The sequence below is a fragment of the Scomber japonicus genome, chromosome 8, assembly GCF_027409825.1.
Source record: "Scomber japonicus isolate fScoJap1 chromosome 8, fScoJap1.pri, whole genome shotgun sequence".
Taxonomy (NCBI): Eukaryota; Metazoa; Chordata; class Actinopteri; order Scombriformes; family Scombridae; genus Scomber; species Scomber japonicus.
In genome coordinates this window covers 15836773-15849761 of record NC_070585.1, presented here as the reverse complement: position 1 = coordinate 15849761, position 12989 = coordinate 15836773, and the positions used below count along the sequence as shown (strand labels likewise).

Genomic DNA, 12989 nt, shown 5'->3' with positions numbered 1-12989 from the left:
AGTTAAACTCTCTCTACTGGAGGCTGTAACTTTCTTTAATCCCCTGTGTTTCTCCTGCAGTTTTCTCTAAATATTTTTGTCCCATTTTTATACTTCCAAACAAGCTTCATGCTACAGTATATTGTCTTTCTTCCACTGTAATCACTCATTTTTATAAAACAAGTGGGAAAGGAGTGAAGAATGAGGACAGGATTTCTCAGTAGTCTGGTTTAATATTTGGGCTGCTTTCTCTCTGGTCTACAAAGTAATGCAATGATATTCTCAGCGTGGAGTTATTTTTTCATAACCCAGTTTCTTGTGTTGTGTTTCCACTCAGGATGACTACTTCAAAAGCTGGGCTCCTGCCAAGTCTCTAGACCAAGGTGAGTCCTGCTGTTGTGTTTATATGAATGCATACTGCATATGCAACAAAGACTGGGTGTCAAACCTCAATACTTTTTGATTACCAGCCAAAATGTGTCTATACAGTAGAATCAAGTGTCAAAGCCTGTCAAGCATAGAGAGTTGGCATTGAATGCTTAGTCAAATGCTTACCCTTGTTTTATGTGATCATAAAGATGCAGGCTGGTGTTAGATTGACAGCAGTCCAGACAACATTTATAATAATAATACTAACAATTAATTTCATTCATATAATGCAGTGCATACACAACACATGTAGCTCATAGTGCTTCAATAAAATACAGTATAAACTGTATAAAACACAATAATTGAATATAAACAGAAAATAAAACACAGTAAAACACAAAAAGCCCATAAACACTTCTAAGTTGTTGAGACCACTTCATTATATAAAATGAAGCCTATAAAATACATTTTAAGATTTAATTTAAGGTCTCCACCATGTCTGATGTATTCACCTTGTCTGGGAGGACCCAAAATGCAGTATCATCAAAGGTCTTAGTTCTAGTGTGGGGAAAATCCAATTCCAGTTTGAGGATTTCAGGGGACTATGAGGGGCATACCTAACCATCATGTCAGAAACATAATCTGGTGCTGACCTGTTAAGGTATTTAAAGATTAAAAGTAAAATCTTGAAATTAATTCCTAAATAAACCACACTGAATTCAAACCAACAGACAAACTACAAAACTACAAAAATCTACAGTACAACACATAATATTACAGAAAGGCACAATTTGCTATTAAAAATGCAGCTTTGAAGGAAGGAAATATATCACATGTTGGCAGCATAATAACTATAAAAAAGGTTATATAAATCAATGAATAAACTGTATGGCATAACTTGAAAGTAGACTGCTAAACGTCTTCTGTAAAGTGATGTTAAACAGCGAGGCAATGTAGAAAATGACCAAAATGTTACCGAAATTTAAGAAGGTATTTCGGGAATTCATTAATTGCTTCATTTAGATTGCATCAGCATTAATGTTCTTAGGCCCAAGAGTGTGGTTCTGTATACTTATTTTATGTTTACTTCACATCATATATTATTCACTCACCGTTGTTCAATGGTTCATTTTGCAGCATGTAAATTAGAAAGAGTCCAACTACACTAATTGTGCTGTATTGAGTACACTGCTGCCAGAAGTCCAATCATCATTGGGGTGTTTGTGTGTGTGCGTGCGTGCGTGCGTGCGTGCGTGCTAGCGTGCGTGTGTGTGCGTCTTTTTCCAAGGAGAAATAATGCTGCTACTTTTCTCAGATACGTATTGCTTACGGACTTACTATGGAAACAATGCCAAGACCACTTTATCAATCACACTCAAGAGTGTAATGCTCTTAGACCTCTAGTAACTCTTGACTAAACTCAATTATTACAAACACACACTCACTCTCAGTCTCTCTGTCACGCACGCACGCACACACACTTACACACACACACACGCACAGTTTAGAGGTTTGATTGGACTGCAGCTCTCTGAACAGCACAACAGACTTTTAATCTTTCCACCACTGAGTTTGTTCTGTTCTGTGCTGGCTTGGTTTGCATATCTAGTACAGTAACTGTAACTCTTCAGGGAAAGACTTGCTGAGCAGGTTTATCTGGGCCAGCTCCTCATGGATACTGTGCCTAATGAGAACAGCCTCACATCAGTGCATCACATTTTGGAGTTACTCTCTAGTTTCTCAAAGATGACTGAAGACAAAACAGAGCGTCATTCTTCTAACGAGGGACTAAGTACATAACATGTAATGGAGGACAAAATCCAGGAGAAGCACATGCATAGAAGCCTTATTTTAGAATTATGTACTAACTAAAAAAATGTTACTGTGGAGCTGCTATCTGCATCATACTGTTCTCCAAACTTCAAAGTGCTGGATTGATTTCCAATATGTCCAAACTACCATAGTATCCAGTAAGTTAAGCTGTGTACACCTCACTTCATGTCCGCTACATTTCATTGAATTAAGCAAACACCAAACACAAGGTGCTTCATTAGTGGTGTGACTGGAAGCTATGGCGAAGAGAGAGAAAGGAGACTCACTATCCTGACATAAAAAAAACCTGCAATTGAATTAATGTACACTCATACACATTTAAGCAAAAACTTGGTTATGGAAAACTATGGAACCAAGGTTTATTTTCTTAGCTTTGGCCATCAGTTCAATCAGTTCTGATAATATTGTATTCACCAAAGTCCTTGCTGAGATCTTGGAATGCATATCACAGCTTAAAATAGGTCCAGCTTGGCAATAAATACAATGGATCAGGCAACCATACAAGTTTAGAAAAATGATCTAAACAACTTTTTTTTGGAAGTAACACTGAAATTGAGCACACCTTTAATGTCGGAAATAATTCTTCACTGAACTAAACTAAACATCGCCTTCATTTGCTGTGTTTTCCTAAGAAGTCAAAGTAAACTGGGGGCTTGCTTTTTGTTTCTTTCTCGTGTCAACCATGTTGCTGCTCTCTGAGTTCTCAGTAATTACAAAGTACAATGTTATCACAACCAATAGAAAGTGAGTGTTGACAATTTATTGAAGATAGGAGGTCATGCAATTTGAAACATTTTTTAAAAAGCCTGTTGGAAGAATATCAAGCCAGCAGAATGAGGATATTTGATAATGTCCTCCAGGTTTCATGGTTGATCAAGTAAAATTGCATCATAGTATTTGAATTGGTTTTAACTGGACACAAGACAATACTTTCCCTGTACTTACAGTTCCTGGTGGATAGAAGTTCAGAGGCTACTGACACAGCAGGGTTTGATAGCCTGTCAACAGTAGCAAACGAGGCACGTCCATTACTATTGTTTTTGATGATGTCAGAGATGAAGGACTGTCCTACATTTCTCAGTTGTGTTTTGCCACCTGTGTTCAGCTTTTTCACATTATGTTTTTTCTGTTCTCACCAGAGTTGTATTTCTCCACGGAGATCAAGTAGACATTTGTAATTTTAGAATTGAAATTAAAGCTTTATTACTCAGAAGCCACCATAATAAAGCCCTACCTTTAGAGCAGCAACGGGAGAAAAAAATCCTTTCTCTCTCTAAAATCTCTGTGTGACAGGACACACTGAGGTGACTATGTGCTCTTGAAAAAATGGCACCTGTGCTCTTCTCCAAAGAGTTGTTTCATGTAGCTGAAACACAGAGCAGCTTTGTGCCAAGGATATAAAAGTGCAAAAACACATTATTTTTTGTCCATCTTCTGTTTGCCTCTTCTGTGCTGCTGCGGCGATGAACTTCAGCTGCAACATGAGTGCTCCCCTGCTGCAGAGCTGTGAGCACTCTGCTCCTGCTACCATCACTATGAACCACGCAGTTATACTCCCGCATAAAAGCACACTGGGGAGTAAGCAAAACAGTGAAACAATTAGATAGCAAATAAATAATGGGAATCAATCCAACAATCTGGTCCGCTTTGGGAACATTTAATGGTTTTTGTGTCTGCAACGCTTTTAGTGGGTTCCATTTTCAGCTGATGCAGCAGATATCACACTTCTAACTGTTAACTTCACCTTTCGACTCCAGCCAGTGTCCAGCCTGAGGCATAGTATGGAAAATGCCTGAAACCCTTTCCTAAACAAAGCTGCAGCACTGACTCACTATAAAAAGCATTTCTTTGCCGTTGAAATTGGTATCATAAATCATGTTGAGGGACATTTTAGTCATTAGAACGGACCAAACTGCAGGCTAAAAGACAGAAATCAAGTTTTCTTCCTGTGCTGTAGCAAATGAATAGGCTGTCAAAGTTATACTGTTATGTCTGAAGAACACTTTAAGAGGAAATAAAACAGACTGAATTTCAGCAGATTAATTTGTGCACATCGAGTGATGTAATCTCATAAACTCTGATGTGTGTGTGGGCATATTACAAACATCATATTGTAATGACAAGTGAGACCATAACACTTGATTGAGGATCAATGCAACTGAAAGGATTCCAGCATCAATCACCACCTGCTGATCTCAGTTTGACTAATGTATCACGGGTCGCCCTTGGAGACTAATCAGCAGCAGGAAGGTTGATGGAGGAAAATCCAGTCCCTTGATGAATCACTCGATGATTAATGCTTCCCTCTGTAGCATCTAATGAATGAAATCGGGGGGATCACAAATTACTTGTTGGTGATACTGAACAGCAAACGATCGAATCCGCTGGTGGTATATCAATTTTCCAGACTTCGTGTGTGGCTTAATGAGGTCAGGCTCTATGTTTGTAGCTTATTGTAGAGCTGTGGAAAACATGTATTTGTGTCCAAATATATCATGCTCAATTTCAGAAAAATCCAGAATCAAATACAGTCTCTAAAACCAGTTCATTCCTTTGCCTCACTCACATGAACATATGGTCCAACTCATAAGTGTACTGATATAATCAACATATTAGGAGGTCTGTAGGGAGGTATGGTATCAGTATTTTGCTTGCCTTTTGCTTATATAAATGACTTTGTAAGGACTCAAACATATTGTAGGCTGGGATTGTGCAGATAATTTGGTGATGTTGTACAATAATGTGTAATGTACTTACTATGTGTGCTTTTTTATTCCAGTGGTCTCTTAATGCTTCAGTACAACAGCATGAATAAGTTGCATTCACTCTACAGAAGGCAGATACATTGTTATTTCCTCAAACTATTGTTTAAAGTAGAAACCAGTTCATTTTTGTCTCCATATATGTCCATTGTTTCTCTAATTTGGACGGCAGCACTCTGAGAGGAAATTTTGAGCATTAAAAAACCTAACATACACATAAAACTGAAGGAGGTGAAGTATTATGTCCCTTTTTACTGAGAGGCAATTTACTAAACCAACAGAATCGTATTTAAAGTGCTCCTGCCTACAAAATATATTCATGTAGCAATATACCCTGCTTCATGTGTGTTGCCCCCACTGCAGTCACCATTTTTTCTCTCTCCTTTCTTCTTTTGTCTTATGGCAAACTTGATTGCAAATAATTGGTTATTTACCCATCCAACAGTTACTGAGCAACATTATTATTCATTTAGAGCCATGTTTCGGCCAGCTGCAGCTGAAAATAACACTATGAGAGAGGTGAGAGTGAACCAAAGCAGTAAATTTGCAGGCCAGACAGCCAAAATATGAGCTGAAATGCACTAAAAAGCTTCATAAAACTTGGAGGACCTGCACAGTCTGTAGATTCATGGTTATGAATGACACCATTGACATTACATGTTGTCATTTATGTTATAAAAATATCAATGATAGAAGCTTTAAACATTATGCTTCTTTTCCATTTTTTTCCCCCCTCTTACCACCCCTTCCCTTCATGTGCTTCTTTGCTCATTGCTTCTCCAGAGTTTCATATTGATTCCGAGGTATTGAGTTCATCAGATGAAAGTTACATAATCCAAAGTTACATAATTTTTTAATCCAAAAAAAAGAGTGACTGTGAATTAACATAATGCAGTGACGTGTAAACACACACACACATACACATTAGATGTTAGTTGTTTTTGTACATATTTGATCAATATTTAAAGAGGTTCGGTTATAATGATCACATTTCCTTTGTGTTATTGTAGTCAGGTCTCTTCCCTGTTGTTCTTCATCTGGTTACGTATCCACAATTTTCATTTTGACAGTTATGTGTGCTTTTGTGTGTGCGTGTGATCGATTTTGAAATGGTCGTAACGTAAAATTTGACTATTTGACTTTTTGTAAACCTTTGCACTCACAAATACATACTATAACTTGCCTGATCCAGACCTAAAGCTGACAGCCTGAATTGCTGCTCAACTTTCTAGCTGGCTAAAGTTAGATCTCTGTGGCTAAGATGGAGCGTTTAGCTAAATAATTATTTATATTTAACTATTTTGTACTTTGCATTCATCGAGATTAAGAAAATATGATTAAACTACTGAAGGCAAGAGTTTTGCTTGTCTAAATATTTTGGAAATGTTTGATAAATAAATTATATATATAATTATATAATTATAAAATAAATAAATAATATCTCTATGTTTTAATAATAAAATGGGCATTATGGATGTTTACTTTGGGTGCGCTTCTTTTAGCTGCCAGTTAAACGTCTTGAAATGGTACCCTCTAGTAATATGAGAAGGGCAAATATTAATTTGTATTTCAAACACTGTTCATTTGGTCAAAATTCACAGAGCGTGATATTAAAGGATGGGAAAACAGTGATTAAATTAGTCTTTTGGCTCAAAGCATTTCATTGAGGGAGCTGTAGAAATGACGCATTGCACATCAATGTCGCAAACCTTGTAGCCTTCATCGTGTGTGTGGACAGACTGCAGATTCTTTCGCAATGCCACGTGAACTTCCATGGTGTTTCCATGGTGACAACTCATTGACCTGTCTATTTCCCAGTCATGGCTGGTTAACCTGTTAGTCCTCTCATGTTATGCTTAATGCTGAATTCTTAAGCTCTATAAGGGGGTAGGTGTGTGTGTGGGTGACACTGGCCTGTGTCCCAGACAACCCAGTTCACCCTCTGGGTGGATTAGACAGACATATGCTGTGCTTAGATCAGGGCTTCATGCTTTCATGATGTGCCAACGCACTGCCCAAAGCTGACCTAGGACCATTGAGTGAGAAGTTACATCATACATGAGTTTCACCTTAGGGCCTAAACATTATATCATTAAAACAACATAAGCAACTAATGAAGTAAAGAAAACACAAGGTCCACTTACTAGCTTGTTTTGGGTCAATTGATGAAGACACGTTAAGATTATTTTGTCAACTCTACTATTTCCATGGTTAAGAATCAACTTTCATGTTCAACAGTTGAAATGTTTTCTAGACTATGGGAAATCTTTTAAAAGATGTCAGCCACATGAAGAGAGTAAAATATAAGTTATTGTTTTAGTTTTTGACATCTCAATGAACTGAGATCAAAACAAACTAACAAACATTCTCCTGTTTTTGATAAATGGACATACTGTAGTTTGGGGTGAAATCCAATACTTTGTGATGTTTGTCTATTATAACCACGCCCGGATGAAATACCTGCTGTCAAAAATCTTCACATTCAACACATTCGCTCACACAAACACAAAAAGTCCACTGAAATTAATTTGACTGTAGTTTTTTACCTTTTGAAGTTTCTGTGTTCATTCATTGTATGAAAAATACTGTCACAGCTTTTTGTATGAAAACTCTGCAGTTTAGTGTCCAGCTAAATTTCAAATTCTGTGTTGTCCACGTCAGCTCGAACAATGAATTTTTTATTTATTACTAGTTTCCTGCATCTGCTTTATGTTCTGTTCAGTCCCATTTGTAATTGTTGGAGAGAGACAGGGAGAGACGAGAAGTGAGGAAGAGTCCTTGGCAGCAGTAGACAGTTGTACTGTCAGCAAGACCGATGTCAAAATCAGTATTCTGGCTATTTCATTCGGGGTTCTTGTATATCGGCATGCCCAACAGATTTGTGAGGTTGTGATTGCAATACATTATCCGGAGAGGGGAGTCAAAGGGGGGATTACAAATGGCAGGCAGTGTCCCATTATCACAGCCAGTCCAGAGGAGCACAGGAGAGTCAAACTGGCACAGAGACCCAACCAGAGGACACAGCACGGACAAAAGACAGAGAACAGTCTGGTTTAAAGAAACAATAGAGTTTATTAAAGTTAAGTTTGTAATATTCAGATTTTTACTGCCCTTGTGACTAATTAGATTATATATCCTACTGTAGTGAGTAAGTGGTTGCTGTAGCAACCATTTTTGGCAATGGTAACAGAAGTCATTTGTGAAGCACTCAGGTTTGGCAGTGGCAGCCACAAACAAAGCCTTGAAAATCTGGAGCTTCCAAATTGCCAATCAGCCTGATTATACGTGGCATTGTGTTTTCCCAGCAGAGTGTTCATCGTTGTTATATATTTCATCAGTTATTTCTCCAACTCACTAACCCTCTGTCTCTGTAAAGATATTCCGAAGTCTGTCCGCTCCCATTTCTCATCAGTTCATCCTCACACAGTCTGCCTGCTCCCTTAACTCTGCCACTGCTTCTTAATACGTTCTCATATAACTGTCTCTGATCTGCGCCTGAAGGAGCTAAAAGAATTAGAAGGGGAGAAACCGATAAGAAAAGAGGCAGATAGGACAACAAACAACAGTTAGCACCGCAGGTCTGTGTATTAAATGGAGAGTGAGCTGGAGCAAGAACAAATACCTCATTTCGGTGTAATGTGGTAAGGGTTTGTAGCTCTCTCTCCAGGCGTTCTTTAAACATTGTTTACTGCTCTGATTTTTAATGGCTTGTTGGCCACATCATAAAAAGTGACTCAATATCCGCGACCTTTGGCTCGGCTCTTATCTCACTATTTCAGACGGGTTAGTGCTCACAATGTTGAGTCTAAACACATAAATGGGACTATCAGCTGAAATGCACGCATACATGCTACGGTGATTTCAGGTGTATGCAGTAAATTAACTAGTCACACACAGGCGGTAATCAATGATACCTGGAGCCTGCTGAGACGCAGAGAAAGAAAATACACACAGTCACACCAAGGGTATTGTTAATTTAATGAACAGATGAGGCCAATCATATCAGCAAAGCAGTAAAAATTCTAGTTAACCAAGATGGGAAAGGAAAGGTATGGAAGGAGAGACACCGAGGAAGTAGCAGCTAAGAAAAGTGGTGATAAAGAAAGGATAAATGTGTCCAGACAGAGCCACAGAGAGTAAAGTGAATTGTTACTACCCTGCACTTCCAGTTTTCAAAGGCAGAGCCAAGACCAACTACAAGCTCAGAACAAAATGAAGCTGTGAATCAATGGACTGCAGTGTGTGAACAGTGCTGAATGGGCTGTTTTCAAGGGGAGACACACATAACAGTAGATCACAATAGTGGGAAGACTGAAAATGTGTGTGTGTGCGTGTGTGTGTGTGTGTGTGTGTGTGTGTGTGTGTGTGTGTGTGTGTGTGTGTGTGTGTGTGTGTGTGTGTGTGTGTGTTTGTGTTTTTAATTCTGCACTTTTCACCCCATAGCCAAAGGAGACTCCAATGATTGCCGCAAATTAGGGTAAATAAACTTAAGAGGATGTGAGCAGTCATTGCGATCGTAGCAGCAGAACCTCAGGCTGAATGCCAGCATGTGAAAGTGACAGTGGCACCAGAGGGTCTTGAGGGAGGGCAACAGAAGGAGAGAGCGGACTAGAGAGAGATTTCCTGTAGAGAGGATAACTCGAGAGATAAGAAAGTCACCCCATAATGAGGAGAAGAGAGGTTGGGCAAAGGGGTATGTCAGGTATATTGACCAAAAAAGTTGGACCAACTTTTGTCACGCACGCACATACATCTTCTCTCTTTTTCCTGGTTGTTCTGTACAGTCGCTAATAAATACAGGAGATGGATGAGTTTGGGAGTTAATCATCTCAAGGTATTAATGTCACGGCCTACAGACAGAGATGACAAACTCCCTGTACTGCTGTACTGTACCTCAGTGATTGGCCTGCTTCCCTATGGGGTGTTGTACTGCAGTGTGTGTGTGTGTGTGTGTGTGTGTGTGTGTGTGTGTGTGTGTGTGTGTGTGTGTGTGTGTGTGTGTGTGTGTGTGTGTGTGTGTAAGACGATGGATTAGTGCTTTTGTATCTAGATGGATAGGTGCTTTCCCGCTTGCCTGTTTTTGTGTTCAATAATGATGCTGCAATGAAAGATTATGTTTGTCACTTTGCCTCATCCATTAAGCCTGCTTTTTTTTAATCTCAAAATGTCTCAAAAATGACATGAATCAGTTTCTCCTTGGTGGCAGTTTTGATTTTTAACTACCAAAAATAACAAAAATTTAGTTTTTTTTTTTTTTTTCCTGCAGTGATACCACCTCCGCTACATGTTTTATCCAGGGACTGACACTGTTGGTACTGGTATTTAATTGGGCCAATATCTGAGTGGGTGGGCACTAAACTAAACATTCATAATATCACTTCTGTTTCCTGATTTGAGACTGTGTGGGACCTGCAGATATATATCAAATGGTTTTATACTCTTAATACATACAATATCTGAAGTATGATACATTTGCTTACACAATTCAAATATCAGTTTGACATTGTTGGCTTTATATCAAAATATTTGCTTGGTTTGGATTGTGATATTGGGGAGCTGTAAGCAGATGTTTTAAAATTTAAACATTTAAACTCTTGTAATTATTCAGTTTGGTTTTTTTTGCTGTGTTTTCAGAGGGACAGGTCAGGTCTGGCAGATTTGGAGACCCAGGGACCACAGCCCACTCTGGCTCTGCCAAGAAGACAGTACAGGATGGTGAGTACGGCAAAACCTTTTCATCAGTGTGGGCAGGGTTTGTTTTGGGTTTTTTTGGTCCAGTTTTTCGGTAACCATCCTGTTTATGTTGTTACGGCAGTCGGCAGATTGAGATCTAATATATGATGTTTTCCCAATGCTGATACTTGTTTTATGATATCGAGATCCACGGTGTGATATTTCCAGATTATTGCAATTGCAGTTCCCCAAAAAAAGAAAAATCAGTGGGTATGATACAGCTGTGTTTAGTGCAATTAGTTCTCCACCCTGACTACCTGTCAGGTAGTGTGCAGAGCTGTCATAGTGGAGGAGAGAGATCACCAAGCTCACAGCTCGTTCTTTGAACCAGATCGAGAATGGCTAATGCACACAGGATGATCAAAGCTGGCCCCTTCAGTAACATGGAGCTATTTCCAGGGTTAGCTTCAACATTAACATCATTAGTGTTATTGCAGGCCAGCATGAATTAGTAACATTTAGCAAGTGGGTCTGTCAGTTGATGTGTTGGTTTAGGAGAGTTTAACAAGGCAATGTCTCTGAAAGGACGGAAACCCTGTGTAATATTGTTTGTTTGAAATGACCAAAAGTAACATCAAATGCATTTCATTTCCTTAACCACAAAGAAACTTCAACCTAATTTTGTAGGGGAACATATACAATTCACGTTGATTGATGCTTTTTAACTTGCACTTACTTGATTTTGATTGGATTAAAGAGTACAAATATTCATGTGGGAATCAAGTTTTTCTTTCTGCAGCACAGCATATATTTAGTTTTTTTTCAGCATTTGCCTTGATTAATTTCAGCTTGATTAATTGAGAATGCAGAGGCATGAAGAATTGTGCAATCTGAATTTTCTTATAGAGCTACGATTAATCAGTGAATGGGGAAGTAATAGGGGACCTATAATGATACTGTATGGAGAACTTCCTTCTTTAATTCTTAGTGAAAGCAATTCCTGAGCTCATATATAATTTGATAATACAGATGAATAATACAAATGATTTGATTAAATAATGTATGCATGTAATTAATCAAAAAAATAAGAAAATGTTACAGTGATTAACAAAAAACTAATTAATGGTGAAGGTACTATAGAACAGATTGAATAATCCCACCATGCAGCCTGTGGGACATTAGTATAGTGAGAAACACAATGCAACTTCACATTATAATATGACAAGAGCTCTCATGTCCACCGATGAAACTTTGAAGATGGCAGAACTAAGTTATTAATTTCAAGGGCGTGCACACATTTAAGTGTCAGCCAATGAAAGTTCTCGTTACACAACATGCAGATTAGTTTCGCCACAGCAAGGCTCCAGAGTGCTGCTTAAATGATACCAGAGTTGGCAAATGGAAAACTAAATGGGGAACCAATTGACAAATCAAAATGCAAATTGAAATGTGACTGAGATCCGTCAGCAGCCACACATTGTATTCTCTTCGTTAGGTAATTACAAAACCAATTACACGTGTTTTGATCTAATTCATTGTGAGATAAGCTGCATGTCAACACACGGTAATCCACAGTATCAAAAGCCTAGATAAATCCACAAAAAAGAGCAGCTGCCATATTTATGCTGCTCATGTGAGAGTCAGGCTGAATAAATTGCTTTGCATTCTCTGTATCTTCACATATTTAAATCACTCCAAATACAGATTTTAGGACAAAGCTGTGGTGAAAGTCTGGTTATTTTTTATTTTTATGGTTTATTTCTGTGTTTTAATGTGATTCAATTCTAATGAAATATTGGTCAGTTACAATAATGCAGCCATGCTTATCTTTCAGTTTGCAGAAATGTTGCCCTCTCATAGAAAGCTGCTGTTCATCTAGATTGTAACACAGCATGTCAGTTTCTATTGTTCTGACACAGACTGAAAGTGAGTTGTGAAAACAAGAAATCTCAAAGGCTCATGTAGATGTGTAAGAGCCTCACATGGTGTTTATCCCTCGTGTGCTATTGGGAAAACAAACATTGCTCATTTGCCCTTTAAATGGAACAGAATATGAGATTTGGAATTACTTAGCAAATTGTCTGTGAATCATAATGTGTTCAGCTCGACACAGGAGCTTTGTCTTGTAGATACATTGTATAGAAAGAAGAGATCAAAAAGATGTTTTAAACTGCCATAAAGCGAGTCTTCCTTCTTGTTGTCACATTATAACATGCCTTAGCTAAAATGAACACTCACTTTCACTGTATCACAACAGCTACTGTACATGTGTTCGTGTAAATTTGTGAATGATATTGACAATATGGTGAATGTGAGTAGATAACAACAGAAAGGGAGGTAGGGGATAGAAAGAAGGCTCTGATTAGCTGTTAT

The 12989-nt window shown here is 38.3% G+C and overlaps 1 protein-coding gene across 1 annotated transcript in view; it reads left to right on the top strand.

Moving 5' to 3' along the window:
- Positions 1-12989, top strand: part of spock1 (SPARC (osteonectin), cwcv and kazal like domains proteoglycan 1) — a 99932-nt gene that overhangs the window by 52220 nt on the left and 34723 nt on the right. Inside the window, exons 4-5 of the mRNA XM_053323912.1 lie at positions 317-362; positions 10578-10658. Coding sequence (XP_053179887.1) covers positions 317-362; positions 10578-10658 — 127 coding nt within the window. The remainder of the gene's footprint in view (positions 1-316; positions 363-10577; positions 10659-12989) is intronic.